Below are 19,789 nucleotides of genomic sequence, written 5' to 3' on the forward strand. Positions count from 1 at the left end.
TGATGTGATATTATCTGGAGAGGCCAGCACTCTAGAAAAGCATAAACTCTGAACAATCTTTGAAGATTTCTGGTATGCACCACAGATTCCTAGAACAAGTTTCCCAAGGAGATTTCCCATAGGGACAATCTTTGGGAACAATCAAACACAAACTTATTAGGTTTATCGTGTTTGCCTGCTCTGATACCAATTGAAAAAGCGGGGGTCTAACAACCACACCCAATATTTCGTTGGGAAATCTATATGGACTAACTCCAATATATTTCAAAGAGAATCAACTAGACAGTCAAAATCAATCAAGAAAAATATATCCAAGAGTTAAGTCTCAATTTCTCAAATCAATCTGCAATCGAACAAATAGAAATCTGTGAGCCGGATTAATACGAGAAATAACTTGGATGGTGCCAAAGACTAATATCCAAGCGTCGATCAATTTCAATCAACAACCAAAGGTTGGATTCACCAATTGATTGAACTACGCATAACCTATGATATTTCAATTATATAAAAAATATAATGCAGAAAAGAAATAACACAGACACCAGAAATTTTGTTAACGAGGAAACCGCAAATGCATAAAAAACCCAGGGACCTAGTCCAGATTTGAGCAACACACTGTATTAAGCCGCTACAGACTCTAGCCTACTACAAGTTAACTTCGGAATGGAATGCAGTTGAGCCCTAACCAATCTCACACTACTTAAGGTACAGTCGTGTTCCTTATGCCTCTGAATCCCAACAGGAGTCTATGCACTTGATTTCCTTAGCTGATCTCACCCACAAGTATTGAATAGATAAATGTGTCTCATATAGAAAAATCTATTGAATAGATAAATTTGTCTCCCACGTAAATACCTACGAGTTTTTGTTCCGTCTTTTGATAAATCAAGGTGAACAAGAACCAATTGATACACCAGACTTATATTCCCGAAGAACAAACTAGTAATATCAATCACCTCACAATGATCTTAACCCTATGGTAGCGGGACAAGATATTGCGGAATCACAAACGATGATACGAAGATGTTTATGACTACATTTTATCTTACCTATCGGAGATTAAATCTTAGACAAGAGAGTACTTAATACGATAGAACGAAGTAAGATCAGAACATTCAACTACTTAGAAAATAGTTGGGTCTGGATTTATAATCCCAATGAAGTCTTTAAGTAGTTAACCTATAATGGTTTTAGAAAAACCTAGGTTAAAAGAGAATCGACTCTAGTCGCAACTAGTATCACACAGGAGGTGTGGGGATTAGGTTTCTCAGTTGATAGATTTCTCCCTTATATATCTTCAAATCAGGGTTTGTAATCAATGCTACGTACCTTGGTAACAAAGCATTTAATATTCACCATTAGATGAAAACCTGATTAGATTCAAGACAATATCTTTCGACCGTTAGATTGAACTTAGCTTGTTATACACAAATGAAATGTGCCTTCATTTAGATATGGGTAACCGTACCTAAATGTGTACACCTGATTGGCTCAACAATAGTTATCTGAAGTTAGACATATGAACACTTTCATATCAACCTTGTTCATCTTTATTACAACTAGTTTAAATGACTCAAATGAAACTAGTTATAGATTTGTTCAATTGTTTATATTCTCATAGAAGTATAAAGGACACAATTAAAGAAAAATCGATTTTGATTCACTCGAACCAATTCATGAATATTATAGCCAAGGTTTGCGAAAAATTGCATTCCTTATTATATAAATTTATTTGTTCATGAACAAACCGATTTTAGAACTTAACCCACTTAAATGCAAACGGTACGCATACTTAGAGTTCCGGACTTGGTCTGTCCGCCAGTATGCAAACGGGTACGCATACTGTCGTTCACGGCCGAACTCAGTTGAATTAGTATCCAAACGGGTACGCATACTAAATTACCGGACTTGAACTGTTAAGCCAGTGTGTATACGGGTATGCATACTGAGTTCCTGGACTTCAACTGTTAAACCAGTACGCATACGGGTATGCATACTATGGTTCCCGGACTTGGAGTAACTTGCAACAGTTAGCATACAAGTACGCATACTGTGTTGTATCCAATCAATAATTTAATTTTCCTAATTCCAATAAATGCTTGTCCAATATTTCTGAAATCTTTCAATAGAAAACCTCCAATTAGTATATGTACAATACTAATTTTTATTCTCTAGAGATAGCATTAATTGCTGGTAATTAAAGCATATAAAATCAAAAACCTTAATTAAAAGATTCTTAATTTATTTCGGCATAGGATCACCTTGAGTACCAAGGAATATTTTTGAACAATAAATGATAAGAGTTACTGCTCGTGTTCAAAGTATGTTGACATTTCACTGCAAATCCTTATTTCATATTTACATGGATTTGCTTTCTTGGAATCGGTTATACCACACTTCCAAACAAGTTTAGAACTGGTTTGCCGGTATTTTAAGACTACTATGTGATTGGTTATACCAAATCACAATGGTTATTTGTGATCGGTCCTTCCAAGTCACATACATGGGTTCGGATCGGTTATACCAATCACTAGGATCATTTGTACCTAAATATGGTACCTACATGTGATCGGTGACACCAGTCACTAGGATCGGTTACACAAATTACAAGGATCGGTTCCATCTACACATGGTATCTACTTGTGATCGGTCACACCAGTTACCAGTACGGTTACACCAATTACAATGATCGGTCACACAATACTTATCATCGGTCACAACAATTGTTTGGATCGGTCAGACCAATTACAAGGATAGATCGTACCATCTCATGGTGATTACTTATGATCGGTTACATCAATTATCAGGACCGGTCATACCAAAACATAAGTCTAGGTATTGTGATTGGTTATACCAAGATACATAACCTGAGTTAAGATCGGTTCTACCAATTCACACATATTAGTCATCCAAAAGATACGCAATGAGTAGCAATACCAATAATCATATTGATTTCCCTTTCGATTCACAAAACAAGTTTATGAATGTACTTCCTTTAAACAAATGTAAAATATTGTTTCCTCGGATGAAATCTTCACCATAACCCATTCACATAATCATAACATTATATACAAGATTATGTCTATGTCATATCTACGAAGTTAAAAAGATAAGTGTTATACTTCATAGTCTAATTCCTTAATACTATAATCATACTATTATGATTATGGCGCATCACTAAAATATAATATACAATATATATAGCTTCGAAGTTATGTTTTCAATATAGCACGACTTGAAAGATATGTTAGGAATGAAACAAGTTCAATCCAGTATTACTAACCTCACGTGTAAGGATGATGTCATCGTTGTAGTTCGTTAATTCTTCACATTCTTCAGGTCTTCGAAGTAATACTTGTATGTCTCAACATTCTTAGACTTTCTAGTCTAACCTAAACGAAGTTGACTTTAGTATTTAATCAAGCGACTCTAGATGAGTTTTTATACTAAAATATGACAACCAAACTTGACATACCAACACTTGGTAAGTTCAACCGAGCTATGCTCTAACAGATAAGGAAAAAGAAGAGATAATAAAATAATATAAAAATGGTTTTTATGGCCGGTCCCCACCTTTTAATTTTTTATATTATTATTTTACTATTATTAGTGTTTCCTTTTTCAAGTACTTCATCTTTTGATCAAAACTCATACTTCCATATCTTTTCAAATATTACTCCATGGACCATATGTTAGCAAAGCAAGTCGTCCTACAACCATCATGTCTTTCTACCGTGAGAAATATTAAAATAAGATTATTTATATATTTTTAATGGTTAGTCTATCAATCAAAATTAAGAGTGTCAGTTAAACTCAGATTCTTCATAAAAGAACCAAATAATGCTCGATGGACCATCAGAAAATACCAAAATTTCCAGGATTGGTCCACGAACAACATAGTAGCACGAGCTTGCCACCATGACCGGTCATGGTTGTCCCTTTGGCTTGCAGAAGCCGATCCCACCTCTTTCAGTGATTAATAACCTAATTAATCATCTACAATTCATATTTGGTTCAAATTATCTCCAGCAACTGGGAAGATGATCCATTCACCATCATATGGTCCCACAACCACCAATGGCCGGTTCCACACCCCTTTGGATGGTCCCTCCTCTCTCCATAATTAGGTTTTACTACCCTTTGCTCAGTCAACCACAATTTTAATAATGATTAAACAACAATTAAGCATCCTTTCACTAACTGCTCTGCAAGGGACTTTGGTGAATGCTCAGTCGAGCATCTAGGAATTATATGGTCGGTTCATCACCTCATGTATCCGGTCCCTATCTCATCCATTGTTTGGTTCTCAATTGATCATCCATTGATCAAAATTAGGGTTTTGAACCTGATGCTCTGTTTAGCAACTGAACAGGTTCAAACACCAATACATTTATGTCGATCTAGCAATCAATATTTTAATCTAATTAATATTATAATATTCGGCTGGCTACCAGTATTTCATAAATATTTTATTGATTCAGCTATCAACATTCGAGAATTTTATACATATCCAACTATTAGTATTTTATTGGTTCATCAGCCAACATTTGGTTCGTCAGTCGATCGTTATTTTTAATATTATAATCACTCCTTGTCATTCGACTGACTCATAACACATGGATGGAGATAACCTCTTATGATCGTTCAACAATGATTATTTTCATACGACTTCATGTCAAGTGCTCAATGCACCAACATATTGGTTCATGATAGATCTAGAAATCTCATTAACCTATTCTCATTAATCCCAGTCATTTAATTATCATTACTGCTTCAGCTAGCATAATGATATGTCATGGTCATCAGTGACCTAATTCAATGTCTATGGTCCACAGAGCATGTTGTTGTTCCAGCCACTTCATGCTTTATCCATCATGACTTTGAACCATGAACCATTCAGTTCATCGATTAAGACTCATAGTCTTAGGTCAAAGATTGGTCGCACATAAAAATACGTTTGCAAAGCACTTTCACAGAAGACATGAATCCATGTCACATGGGGGGATATTCACTAGAGTTTTGATCTGGAGGCCTACTGCACGTGCGATGTGCAATACATTCACGATGAGAAATTTGAGTAATTCGTGTTGATAATTAAGGATTAAATGAAATGGTAGATGGTCAATCAACCAAGTATTCCACGCAAAGTGGATGTGGTTTTTACACGTTCTCCCACTTCCCCATTCTTCCACTTCCTTCAACTGTCACCACTTATAGGAGATCGATGTGCTGCAATAAATGGGTTTCTCAACCAATGGTATAATAACAGAACTTAACAACGACATTCGAGTAAGACTCATCACTGTCAATTATAAAACACTTACAGACAGTTCCTCTCATATACACAGAGACTTCATCTTCAAAGCATTTCAACACATCACATCACAATCGATCAATATCCATTGATCTCCACACATTCTCAGTTTCCATCCTTACATACCGACCCTTCTCCTCATCTTGTGACCGAATTGAACCTGGAACAACCATTGTCTTGGTTTAGGCCAAGGTCTTACAGATTAATCTCTCGAACTCAAAGTACTCCCTGCAGTACATTTGTTTAAAGTTTCAGACGATTTACTTCACCTAGCACTTGCTTCATCGAGCACTTGCCTCCTTCACCACTTTCACCAGAAAACCAGCAGGTCGTTTTTGCCCGCAAACACTTGGGTATACCCCTTTAATAATAGTACCATTTTACACTCATGACATTTCAATCTGATCGTTTAATTTAACTTTTGGGAGTTCATTAACGAGGAATATGATTCTTAGCACGTTTAATAATGAAATTATATTTTAACTAATCACATGAACATAAAAAATTCACACTCTTTACTAAAGTGTGTGAAAACTTGGGTATACATCGTTCAACCTAGAGTTGCTACTTCGATTGGAAATGGATGTTTAAGAACTTTGCAACGATTTTTTTTATATGATTTTTTAGTGTTACCCATGTTATGTTTTTTGTGTTTTACACAACAAATCTGAATCTTGGTTAACTTATGGTAATTCTTGTTTAAATAATATTAAGTCGGATTAGGTATAATCCGCATTAAATTATGTTTATGGCATGTAATCATGCACTAAAGTACTAGATAAACGTGAAACTAGCATAACATGGCTCTTGTTCCTTGAGTTTTCCAATGTAACCATGATGTATCGTCTAATTCATGATGAAAAGGTTTGAGTGATATATGGCAAGCATGACTAGGACTCACTTCTAACCTCGTATGTTTTATAACGAACAACTCATTTTCATTCATCATTAACTAATCAGGCTGAAATTAGAGTGAAATAATATAATAGAAAAGACAAATTATTAGATTATGAGAAAAAAGAAATCATAAAATGAGATAAGGAGAATCAGAAAAGAAGCCATTGATCTAGAATATCACCATTTTCATAGATAAAATCTACCCAAACCGCCCAGTACATGTGTACGTATCAGAAACCGATCTCTTGTATCATCATGTGACACAAATTTCATCTTCTAATTTTCAGATCCCCTTTCTTCTCTGTATTTTCAGTTCACCTTCAATTCCACCATCGTACCCAAAATCAGAACACCAATAGTTCTTCGTCTTCTCAGCTTCACTATTTCAAAACCTAATTTCTCATTTTCGGTTTCAACTGCAGATACAGAGCCGTCAACTCTGCCATCAATGGAGAAAGGGGAGGAATATATGAAGGAACCTAATTTTCCCATTTCTCGACCTTATAAGGGATGGAATAGTATTTAGGCACTCGACTGATGAATATGGGCAAAGAGTGGCATCCCTTTAGCACATTTCTTAAACCGCAGATGGTTGTCCCTTAACCTGAGCGTGGCTCTTAATATTACTCGTCTATAAAATGACCAAACTTCCCTTCTTGTTCAATTTCTTGTTCTTTTGCTCCAGTGACGATAAAACACCTATAAAACTCAAAACAAGCGTAATATACATAATTCACACAAAAAATAGCAAAGAAAGCATAATTTATATTAAATTAAGATGTTTAAGACACGTATCAAAGGTTACATACGACTAGGTCCACACTTTACAAACCCATCCATATGTGACTTACGGTTCGGAATTTCCTACTATAAGTGCTAAATTGCCAAACTGAAATATATATGTCCTGGTCGTGAATTCTTCTGAATAACTGGAATAACACATTATGGTCGGGAAATCCAAATAACCTAGTTGTGTGCTGCTTACGATTGGGTCTTGTTCAATTTATGCTAGCCATAAGTGTTACGTTTTATGATTTGGGTAATTTATTTTTCAAGGAACGACTAACATTTTTTTAAAAACAAATAGCCGTTGGGTCATTAATTTTTATGAAAGGACCCTTCCTATCCTTAGCAATTGTATTGTACGAAAGCTCTTAAAATTCTAAAATTCCTTCTAATTTGTTCCAAAAAGAATACAAAATATGGTTGCTCCTTACACTAACAAAGAAGATATTGTCATTGTTAGAGCGTGGATGCCGATCACAAGTCATGATGAATATCTTGCCATTAAGTGGACCAAAGTGCTGACTCTCGATGAAACTGTGTATATATTGTCTTTGTGGCGCTAGACGGTAATCAAAATGGAAGATCATTCAAACTCATAAAGGAAATACTCGAGGAGCTTTACCAAGAAATGAAAGTTTTTAAGGGGCAATTGGAAGTTGTTAAGGAGAGGCATCCCACAATATCTATTTTGAGAAGAGTCGGTATGTCTAAAAGTTTTTCATCAAATAAGTTTTTAATAATATTAACTTATCATTGATTCTTTTTTTTAGCAAGCCTTGCCTCTTTCATCGCAAAGAATTTATACATGAGATGCTATCAAGTCTTGAAATATTTTGTCAAGATTTCAACCAAGATTGACTATTTAATAATTCCTAAGTGTAATGATATAAGCTTAACAAAGTGTTGACCTAGCAAGTTAATTATATAATGAGTTACAATATAGTTTTATGAATGAAATTTCAAAACCTTGATGAGTAACGGCTAGGATTATTTCCCCTTCAAAAGTGTTGACCTAGCAAGTTACTGAAAACTAAATAAAAAGATATGGATTGCTAATTCCGGTTAGGTCTTTAACTTTAAATCCTATCCGTAACTGGAAACCATATTACCGCTATGTATATCATATACACAATCTAGATGTGTGAAGCTTACAGTTACGAAGTTTTGAATTTAAGTGGCAACTATCCTAACCAAAATTTGAATTTCCCAGCCATAATTTGTTTCAAAAAAATATTTCATTGGGAATGTTTGGATTACATAAAAGAGTTTCATTAAAACGAAAAAAACATACATATTGCGTAGCATAATATTGAAGGCAAAGACATACATAATATCCCTTAATCATATATGTTGAAATCATACATAATATCACTTAATCATATATGTTGAAATCATAGGTATTTTCTTCCAAAATACGATAGAAATCATCATACTCAAACTATTTGTCATGGATAGCCTCGTATTCGGCGAGACTCATCACATGCTACAAAAAAAAAATTATCAGTTAGTATTATTCAAAATTATTTTTGATGAACTACTTATTTACATACTTACTTTTATAACATTTGTCATAGTGTGATTGACCTCCTTTACGACTTCCGTTTCTCCTTTGAAAGCTTCCAATTGTTTAAAGAACTTCTCGTATCTTTTCTTGACGAGTTTGAACGTTCTTCCATTATGATTTCCGTCTAACGCCACAAAAACTAGAAATATGCGGTTAAAACAAACAGAGGATTGATGTATAATGTCTAGATTTTTTCCATTCCTTATAATCGTCACACACGCTGGCGTAATCTTCTTTATAAGTGTAGCGAGTAACCATATTTCTTTTCAAGGAGTAAGAAATGAGAAAGAATGTGAAACTTGGAACTATTGTTAGGGTGAGCAAGAGATGAGAGAAATGTCTTTATATAAATCTTAAGGACCCAACGACTATTTTTTTTTTGAAAATACTAGCGGTTCTGAGACTCAATCGTATTGGTCAAAGTAAAAAAAGAAAACCAAAAAAATTCATTGAGATATCAACTTACGATTGGGATATCCAAGTTGTAGGATTCTATGAATACCCAAAATCTGATTAAGGTTTATGTCCTAGCTGTAACGCATGTTTAATAGTGGGATTATTTAGCCATAAATTACGGATAATTATATGCCTGAAAATACCTAACCGTAATTATGTAAACCACATTAATACGACTAGGATTCTAGATCGACATAGCCGTAAATCTGCTAGTCATCGGCGAAGCCATAAATTTCCTTTATTTTGAGTACTTACTGCCAGGCCGACTCTTTACAAAACCTAGTCGTAAGTCCTAATGGATTTCCAGATTTCATTGTTGTTTCTTTAAAAAAATGATACGAACAAAAACACAATAACACAATAGAGCAAAAAGGTTTTTATTTCATAGTGAATGACTCAAAATACATATCTTATCATATAATCACCCCCTCAAAATACATATTTATCATATACTAATCATCATCGTCATACATAAGTATGCACGAGGGTTTGTTCGACAATTGTATTACCGTCCAATAAATCAAATTTCTTCTCGAACCTATTACACCAAGCCTAGGGGACTGCGTCATCACAATTGAATCTCGTCCATAATGGAGGTAATGGGATTCCTTCTTTCAATTGTAGGACGATAAAATGGTTTGTTTACACATGCCTCATCACAACTCTTCTTGTTGACAATCTTTTGGCAAAAAATATTCTTGTTGGTGCATATGTAACAGTTTTTGCAAGTCTGATTAAATGAACTACGCAATTGTATGCGTTGGTGAGAATTTGACCACATATTGACATGCTCATTCAATAACGCTTGTTAAGCTAGTATGGCCTACTAAACACATAACCACAATTCTCGTTTCCCTTAACATCCTCGGTAGACTTAACGTACTCACGAATAAATTCGGGAGATAATGCAAGTAATTTTCATATATAATGTATGTAGGTCGGATAAATCTATAGTCCTCATGCATATGGGGTGATTTATCAGACCTCTTGCTATACAAACCGTCTCTCTTTCTCACCACTCCACAGTTCAATCACCAATGGTCCTCTTTTAATGTCAACTTTTCTTCTTGCAAATTTTTAATACCAACTCTACCAAAAACTCTTCTAGTTGAACTTGATTGCGATGGAACCTCGATACCTTTTCCGTAAACTTCTTTTATGCGGATTGGTACGCTTTCTTCCGGTATACTTCAACTATGTTTGTTTGTAGTCGTACCTTTTTCCTATAATATCTTCTTTATACAAGTTGTTCAAGTGCTCAAAACCCAAAGGATCTGTTTGATTTGATGCCGCCAATTATGGATCTTGTTGAACCAATCTCTTCGTTTCTACCCTCTCTTTTTTCTTTGTGATGTTTAGTTGAAGGCCTACCCTTTCCCTTGGTTGCTTCAAATATATCCTCTCTAGTGCATGGATAACTGATTTTTCGGAACTCATACAACCGAAGTTGTCATTGCGCCGGATACAATGAAGCATACTTCTCATATATTTCTTTGTGCACCCCGCAGTCGCAAAACATGTTCCCGAGACCTTCATTGGTATTGGATCGTTAACCTAAGTTGTTTCCAAAACAGATCTATATCTTCAATTGGGATCATCTTTTGTTCGTACCTAGCTATCATATGCTTACATGGGAGGCCCAAAGCCGGCATATTGGGTTAAGTATATCCTAGTTCGGCGAGAATTGGTGTCTTCAAAGCACCCAGTTTGTTCATAATCTTCTCAGTTGCCCAATGCAGAACATAGTAAGTAATTCCTCAGAGGCAAGAATTATCTAAGTAATCGATATGATTTCTAGATCGACTATTTTCAAATACCCTTTGATTTATCGAGACCCGCGCACTAACGAATTTTTCTTTGTAGGAGTTCAATAATTCTTTCTTCAGATACTCTATAAATTCCGTGTAGCTAGCGCAATCTTCATATGGAATACATTGCTTTGCAAAATACATTTCTTCCGTGAGCGACCATGTAAAATATTACCACTCCAATTGGAAGCTATCCAATTTCACCTTGACTACTTTGTCATCTTCCACAAATTTGCCATTCTCTTCTTGTTGTTTTTCAGAAATTTTTTAATCATATCCATAACGGTTTTCTTTGGTTGTAGAATCATGCTCTTGCAATTAGTTTGAACATCGTTCCATATATAGAACGTGCAAGGATGATGATATATGTCAGGGAAAACACATTCTATAGCCAACATCTACGTTATCTCCTTATCTGTAATCTTATAAGTATAACTTTCTTGGTACAATAACTTTACCTTTTGTAATACTCACATATAACTCTCCTTCGTCTCGTCTTTCAAAAATCAAAACCCAATAGTTAATGGAGATATCGTAGATGTTTGCCCGAAAAAGTTCAATATCGCATGTTGGACCTCATCTTCTTCATCTTCTTGGCTTGTTTCTTCAAAATCATAATAAGGTTCATAAATTTGATGAGTTTGGTTAAAAAAACTCTTAATTCTTTAAAAAAACAGCAATAGTGTGATCACCGTTGAGGGGTACGGATTTGTTGTCGGATTTTGAAGATGAGGAATCACATGCCTCATAACTCTTGTGAATTATAAGAATCACTCGAGTTGGAAAAAAAACTTCTCCTTTTTCTCCCTCTAAAAACAAAAACATTTCATTTTCATTTTCATTTTTATTTTCATTTTCATTTTCAAACCTAACTATAAATAACATAATTAAGCTAATTCAGTCACTAATATTAATCATTAGCACTAACATATCAGCCACTACTAAAATTAGTTGGATATAGGATTTTTGAAATTACTATTTCATGGCCCTTTGTTTTATCTGTTTCAACTCCAAATTGTCCGCACTCCCCAACAATATAACACGATTATACTAAAATGAGAATCTAACCAAGAAAAGTAGGCTTGGGTGCATTGGATAGGGACACTATTCAGCACTATGTAGCAGTTTGGTCTTAGTAGTTTCTGGTGGCGTTTTCCTCATCGTGCGTTCACGTCACGTCTCTAGTTGGCACTTACTTGATCGTTTGATCACTGTGTATACAATGTATATGACCCGACGTACCAGGAAAAATCAGTATCCTGTTCGTTTAATTTCATTGCGGTATTTATGTAGGTACACGCGCAGGGGTATTATTCGGTATTTGGGTCGGTTAACCATATTGACAACCTCTTATAGGAAGGTCTATTTATGCAGCCAAATACGACTAGCCAAATATACTGAATACTGGATAACACGTTCGTCTATGAAAATGCAAAACCTCCAGGTGTTTTAGTACTTTCATGACATCTATACAAAATAAAAGTCCTACTAATACAAAGATAAAAGTAACCTAACAAACTTGATTTGGTGAATGAGAGTTGATTCATATACAATGTGTGAGTTTGATTGAGAAGAGCTTCAGCTAAGGAGGGAAATTTACCAACCAAGTCTTTGTCTGTTTCTTCTCTTCTTGTTTTTGTTTCTATTCTTGTTCTTCTGCAATGGCAAAAGATGGGATGTTTAATTTGATTGAGAGAAAAAACTTATTAGTTGATAAAAGTTGGAATGAATCAAAAAAGATGTGGCATATAGCAGGACCTGCAATCCTTGCAGGAGTTTGTCAATTCTCAATAGGGCTTGTTACTGTTGCTTTTGTTGGTCACTTGGGTGATACTGAACTTGCTGCTGTCTCTGTTGTTCAGAATGTCATTGAAGGTTTTGTTTTTGGATTCATGGTAAGATTTTGTTTGTATATTCTTCAGTTATCATTATCTTTGAATTCAAACACGTTGTTATGCGGGCGGTTATATTACAGTTACAGTAAAGATATGTTAATGCCTTGTGTGTGTTGGCCCTCCAATAGGGCAATTGATTACTGAAAAATAAAAGAACAAAATTATCGATATTGTATTTGCATGGCAGTTTGGTTATCTCTCTAGTTGGATGGTAGTACCCACGGCCTCAGGTTATGTGTTCTGATTTGGCAGTAAAATAAGTGTTTTATCGAGTAGGCTTTCAGCTTTTTTTTAGCTCACTGTATTGCGGAAACACTGTACTAGTGGTCAAATAGTTCCTTAAGTACTTCTTCACATTGTAGGTAATTAAGAAGAAGTTCTTTTCTCTTTATGTTATCAACTGACCCTGTCAACAATTTCATGTATTCTGCTGTGGTAGCTAGGGATGGGAAGTGCCTTGGAGACGCTTTGTGGTCAAGCAGTTGGTGCAGGTCAATTTAACATGCTTGGAGTATATCTGCAAAGATCGTGTATAATTACTGCTGTGACGGCATTGATTCTTGTACCATTTTATGTCTTTGCTTCTCCAATACTAAAGTCCCTTCATCAGGGCAAAGAGATCTCTGAACTTTCAGGGAAATTTGCAAGATGGGTGATCCCTCAGTTATTTGCATACGCCATCAATTTTCCAATTCAGAAGTTTCTGCAGTCCCAAGGCAAGGTTTGGGTGATGACCATAATATCTATGATTGTCTTAGCCTTTCATGCTTTGATGAATTGGGTAGTGGTTGTGAAGCTTGGTTATGGCTTGCTGGGGGCTGCAGTAGTAGGAGACATTTCATGGTGGCTTCTTATCTTGGCCCAGATAATCTATGTAGTTTCTGGATACTTCCCAGATGCATGGACAGGTTTTTCCTCGCTAGCATTCAAAAATTTGTATGGGTTTGTCAAACTTTCACTCGCCTCAGCCGTAATGTTGTGGTTTGTGTTCCAAACTCAAATACAAAACGAATCCAATCTTAAAAGCAGTATGAAATTTGTTTGCTAAAATGAATTTTTCTCTGGTGGCAGCTTAGAAATGTGGTATTTCACAGCAATCATTATTCTTGTGGGATGTTTAAAAAATCCAGAGATAGCTGTAGATGCTATGTCAATCTGGTTAGTATTCGGCTATACCTCATTGGTATTTAGAACTTCAAGGATTCCTTGAACTTTATATTTATTGAAATATCTAGGTTGACTTACTAATTTTTCAATCTGTTTTCTACGTTTTGATTCTTACAGTATGAACTTGGAATTATGGGCAGTGATGGTAGCTTTAGGTTTCAACGCAGCTGTCAGGTTAGTTGTTTCAATAGTAAGCGTAAATATGTGTAACCAAATCCTTGTTTTGATCACTCACATAAACTTGTTTGTTTTAGTGTTCGTGTTTCGAATGAACTTGGAGCAGGAAATCCTAAAGCGGCAAAATTTTCAGTAGGGGTAGCTGTTTGCACAGCAGCTCTTTTTGGGATTGTTTTCATGATTGCTGTTCTTGCCACAAAAGATAACTTCCCTAAATTGTTTACGACAGAACCCATAGTTGTGCACAAGACATCTAAGCTTGGGTATTTTCTTGCGGCTACTATTCTTGCCAGCAGCGTCCAACCTGTTCTTCATGGTATTTTTCTCTTTCTTTACTGAATAGTTGCACATTAAAAAAGAGAATGATCCATAGTTTAAAATGAAATCGTTGCAGGGGTAGCAGTAGGTGCAGGGTGGCAATCCATGGTTGCCTTCATAAACGTAGTATGTTATTACGTGTTTGGGTTGCCTATTGGAGCAATACTTGGTTACAAATTCAATCTCAGAGTTCAAGTAAGCAAACACTATCTGAAAATTCCACCAATAATATCATCAAAAACTAATTTGGTTCTCTCGTCAATGATACAGGGTATCTGGACGGGAATGATAGTTGGATGTTTGCTTCAAACTGCTGTTTTGTTTGTTGTTATGATCAAAGCAAACTGGCAAAAAGAGGTCCGTCAACAAAGTTATCCAATGTAGAGTACATTTTTACTGTTCATTTTGGCAAATGCTGTGTCACTTATACTAATCGGATGCATCTTGTTAAATTTTACTTTATGCAGGCGTTACAAGCTGAAGAACGAATACGAACATGGGGAGGCAATGCTGAGTCTCTGACAGAATTGATTACAATTCGGCAATGAGACCAATTGTTTTGGAGAACTACTGGGAGTTCCTGAATAACACAACGCAAGAACTTGCAATAAAACTAAACATGGGATAAGATTGGCATGACCTGAGATATAATACATCTCCCGTGCAACTCGTAGCCTGGGTCCCAATATGTTGTTCGTCACCGATTAATAACTGAAGAAGCAAATTTACAATATAATTTTGACAGGAGCCACATACAAACCTAATAGGTGCAACTGTGCACATGGTATTAGGTTTATTCTCTTAAGTAAAACTTACTAGACGATTACGTTACATGAATACATACAATAAAATGCACGACACGCTTTAAGATAAGGAACTACAGTAGGGTTTTCTTGTTTCTATCCTTCAACTTAAGTCAGAATTACAACATCTTATTACTGGTTTGTAATTATTGCTTTCTCAGCTTCGACATAGTCACCGTAACCTCCTTCTCCGTCAGCCATTTTCCTCTTTTGAAGTACTCCATAAAAGATGTACTGCAAAATGATCTAAGTGCATGTCTGTCAAGGTTAACATATATAATATGAGTATGAAGGAAGAAAAGGTTTCAATTGTAAAATTGACTCTTTATGTAATAGAAGGATACAAATAAATCTAGTGCAACACAGACAATTGCATCCAACAGCCAAGGCATGTTTGGCTTTATGTCTGACCATGCTGTGCTTCTCACCAGAATGCTGCGTTAACATAAAAAAATTGTGTTACTCTCTGTCTGTTAAGCTAGTGAAAGAAAAGGAATGGTACATAGAGAGAGATAGAGAGACCTTCCGACGTAAGTGGCGTTGGCAATGAGTGCAAAGATGAACATAAGAGGATTCATTCCCTAATCAGAACCCCACGGAGAATTAATCACTATTACTAACTTCAATTTTAATTATCTTTCAACGGTGCACAAGAAAAAAAATCTTACCTCTACACTCCCTCTCTTTATCTGTTCAGTAAGATAGCAGTCATCAGTACACCAATTAACCAAGTTATGCTCGCGAAGGAAAAGAACTCACATAGGATTACTATCAATTGAAACTCACATTCAAACATATTTGAGGGATTCGACCGCCCATGTATATAGCTGCCATCATCCATCCTAAGGTTAGTCCTAGTACTTCGTTGTTTGCCGATCCATGCTCCTGATGCAAGTAAGAAAACTTTTCATTATACTAAATCTTGTAATCATTGTTATGCTAACAAATGCAGTCGGGTTAATAATCTTACACTCAGTAATCTTCTTCCTGACAATGCAAGATACTTGTCCATTATAGCCTTACTTCCAAAGGGTAAACTAGCAGATGTGGCGACAAATGCTGCTCTATAACCAACCTGAATATAACGTACTTTTATATCAAAACGCTTGTCTCAGTAGTCATCTAATCTCGATCTTATATCATTTTTAATCAGGAGTACATAAACATTATTACGAACTACACTTACAGAGCGAGGAATTGGAATTCTCCTGGGTTGGCTAAGAGATGTCTTTTGGGGAGGTGGAAAAACGTTGTCATCATCTTCCTCTGAGGATGAACCATTATTATTACTTGTTTTGTGGATATCGACCTCAATGGCAGAAGGACCACTTCTTGCTATACGTAGATAAGATCCGAATGGTGGTGTATTACTACTTGCCAACGATCTCGCTGACCTGCGCTTATCAGTCAGATAATTTTATTAAATTACTATTTCACATGCTCGTTTTTAATGTCTGCTCCAACAAACTTTGACTGCTTGACAGCATGCTCCTACGCACACATTTAAGCACCCATACTATGACAACATACACAGGTCAGGACCTCATAGCTGGACTGTTAAACTTATCCTGGCTCAAATTCATTTCCCCAGGGTATGCCAATACCCTGGACGCGATTCTTAATATGGGCTTCAGAGAGGAATTTCAATTTCAATTTTTCTTTTTCTTTAAAATGACCTTTCACTCTTTCAGGATAAGCAGTGTCCTGTATGTGAATTGACCCGTGAAAAGCATGTACGAATATTAACCATCGAAGTGCAGTAGACATACGTGTAATGCCTCCGAGATGATGCTATGGGTGAACCCCTTGGTATGGCTATCCTTGGATCCATTGATGATGGCTTAGGATTAAGAGGTTTTGAATAGTCTTCTTTATCATCATCGTCCTCAACCTAAGTACAAACAAAAAATACGTGTTATATATTCTAAACTTCGTATCTTCGATAATTTTCTTAGAAGAAACTAAGACCAAATTTTATAAGTTACAAGTAAAAGTTGACATACTCTCAGAGTTTCTTCAATAGTATTCACATTTTTTTTCTGTTTCCACCATCGAAGGACATAGTCATAGTAAACAATTTGCAATACCAATACTATTGTACTGATTGTATAGAGCTGCACACAACAAATATTGATTTAAAGATATGCTTGGATTTAATGAGTTCCTATAGGAATGAATTTATAACTGACATCGCAGGGTTGTGATATAACTCATAAATGACTAGCTAACACACACATTGGAGATATCGTTATCCTTTCACAGTGTTTTTCCTTCTCAAAAACATCAAACACATGACAAGTGGTGTTATTTTCATTTTATGCAGTTGAAATTAAATGAAAGAAATTCTAATCGAAATTTACCAGAGCTGTGTAATATTGCGTTGGCAGCTGGAACAAAACAAAAACGACAAACAAAAAAACAAACAAAGAAACAGTGGTTTAGTGAGAGGAAAGTAAGTTAGAGAAAGAAAGAATACAACCAGAATAAAAGTTTGCAGTTTCAGTGATGAATGATGATGATGATATTACTTACAGTAGCTGGTTCAAGAAGACAACCGACTAAGTTAAAAATGTCCCTGCATGCACAAGAATAAATCAATAGAATTCAGATTTGAGCGGGTCAGAAATAATCTTGAGGGTTTTGCTAAGGCGGTTTTGTTACGGGAATTACTCCTTAGTCCTTGTACAGGTCACACCACCAATCTCCGCAAGCTTTGCGGGTAAATTATTTGGCCAAGTCTAGATACCAATGTCTCTAAAAGAGTATGTGCTGGAATAATTTATTAGGGTTTAGTGGTGGAGTTAGAAGGAAATGGAGTTAACAATTACGTACCCAGCAACCCAAGTAAGAAGAAATGCAAGAGAGACACCATGGCCAGATTTATTTGTAAAGTTGGTGATGATTTGAGGGATTTCAGCAACTCCCCAACAGACTAGACTAACAATACCACAAGTAAATGATATCTCATCACTCAAATTGCAAAGACAATCCTTGAAATATTTCTCAACCCACCACCCAATACATGGTTTCTTCTCTTTAAAACAGTAACTAGCAGCAAACACCATTCTCTCTCTCTCTCTCTCTTCTCTCTCTCTACTCTTCGCTTCTCTTCTCTCTCTCCTTTCTATAGCTCATGGTCTCATGGATTTAAAGGTTGAAGTGGGCCAATTGGTAAATTTAAAAGATGAAACGATGCCCTTGATGGAAACATTCAAACATAGTAGTAGTATTTCACTGTAAAAGTGAATCTGAGAATATGCTGTACCTCAATGGGTAGGCCGTAGGGGCGTGAACCAGAACAAACTCTAGCATAACATTAGGATATTCGATGTACACGTAAAATCTTGGCTACCGTACACCAAGTTCGGCACAAAATTGTCCGGGCAATATCCACATTCCTAGGCAAGCTAGAGGTGTAATTTATACCGTGCCAACACACGTTAAAATTTAAGCACAGAACAACATGTGACCTATCGTACAACATAGGACAATACGTCAGCCTTGTGTGTTGACATGCTAGCATGGCACATCATGCGGGATAGATAAGGATATACCACAATAAGAAGCTAAGAAAACACGTCATAAAGCAATACACAAATGATATAATATACTTCCTCCGTCCAAGTTTACTTGTTTAATTTGGATTTTGTAAAAACTTGAAAGAAATTTAAATTACTTCCACGTACACCATTAATCTTTCAAATTGTTTGGTCAATATACTAGTTTTCATGTCGTAGTTTTTGTTTCTTTTTTGATAATTAGAAATTTTTAATAGAAAATATACCAATTTTTTGGTACAAATTTGTTAAAAAAAACACAATTTAGACAAATAAAGTTGGACGGAGGGAATATTGAATTTTACAAAAGGATAATTTATTCTAACAAATTTTCGACATTTTAATGTCATTATGTTAACTTATTTCTATAACAATAGATATAATATCTAATCAGCTGGAAAACATTTTCTTTGAAAAACATAGGGTACCCATCACCCGGCAACACACCTTAATTTCTAGTGCAGCGCAACACAACATGCAACGCATAAACCACGTGATTTCGTGAGCTGGGTTATGCTAGGCCGGCACACGTTTTACACTTTTGAGTTAAGCTATACCATGGTCCATGAACGATGACTTTGTCTAGTCTTATATCACCAATATTGGTTAATTATTAAACCTACACCCACATTCCAACCAAACTAAAATAGGAGAATCATTTTTATTTTATTTTTATTTTTGATTGGTAAAGAACTTGGTACTGGCGACCACTGCACTGTAGTAACACCGGTAAAATACGAAAACCATGTTAATGGAATGAATAAGCATATGAGATAGTGACCAATAAAAAAAAGGCATCATGGATAAGGGGAGTTTCTTTCCTCTATAGCACAATCGTAATAAAGATATTTCACCAAAAAAGTAATCATATTACAGTACATAAACCAATTCCATTTGTGATAAGCCGTACAAATGTTATTCTTAGTTAATAATTTTGGCATAAAGATTAATTGAGAATTATTGGAAAGATTAACATCATGTTTGTTTGCAGCTGACTCGGCGTCTGGATCTGAGTCAACCTCTGACTCGGGCCGAGTCAGCAGTCAG

At 35.6% G+C, this 19,789-nt stretch overlaps 2 protein-coding genes across 3 annotated transcripts; one reads left to right on the top strand and one right to left on the bottom strand.

Moving 5' to 3' along the window:
- The first annotated feature begins 12,235 nt into the window (after positions 1 to 12,235).
- Positions 12,236 to 15,356, top strand: LOC113330727 (protein DETOXIFICATION 33-like). Its single transcript, XM_026577556.1, has 8 exons — positions 12,236 to 12,720; positions 13,160 to 13,701; positions 13,792 to 13,878; positions 14,005 to 14,061; positions 14,142 to 14,380; positions 14,459 to 14,577; positions 14,653 to 14,739; positions 14,850 to 15,356. The coding sequence occupies exons 1-8, from the start codon at positions 12,487 to 12,489 to the stop codon at positions 14,928 to 14,930; spliced, it is 1,446 nt and encodes a 481-aa protein (XP_026433341.1). The 5' UTR covers positions 12,236 to 12,486; the 3' UTR covers positions 14,931 to 15,356.
- On the bottom strand, positions 15,095 to 18,288 carry LOC113330728. 2 transcript variants are annotated; one of them, XM_026577557.1, is made up of 12 exons: positions 18,018 to 18,288; positions 17,718 to 17,760; positions 17,546 to 17,572; positions 17,189 to 17,299; positions 16,955 to 17,076; positions 16,372 to 16,579; positions 16,156 to 16,260; positions 15,972 to 16,070; positions 15,854 to 15,874; positions 15,708 to 15,766; positions 15,530 to 15,620; positions 15,095 to 15,431 (listed from the first exon to the last, which is right to left on the bottom strand). In XM_026577557.1, the coding sequence occupies exons 1-12, from the start codon at positions 18,248 to 18,250 to the stop codon at positions 15,318 to 15,320; spliced, it is 1,233 nt and encodes a 410-aa protein (XP_026433342.1). In that variant the 5' UTR covers positions 18,251 to 18,288; the 3' UTR covers positions 15,095 to 15,317. The 2 variants fall into 2 exon arrangements, with proteins under 2 accessions (XP_026433342.1, XP_026433343.1); XM_026577558.1 differs by having other exon boundaries at positions 15,972 to 16,054; positions 16,155 to 16,260.
- Positions 18,289 to 19,789: the final 1,501 nt, after the last annotated feature.

Source organism: Papaver somniferum, unplaced genomic scaffold, assembly GCF_003573695.1.
Source record: "Papaver somniferum cultivar HN1 unplaced genomic scaffold, ASM357369v1 unplaced-scaffold_118, whole genome shotgun sequence".
NCBI classification, from domain to species: domain Eukaryota; kingdom Viridiplantae; phylum Streptophyta; class Magnoliopsida; order Ranunculales; family Papaveraceae; genus Papaver; species Papaver somniferum.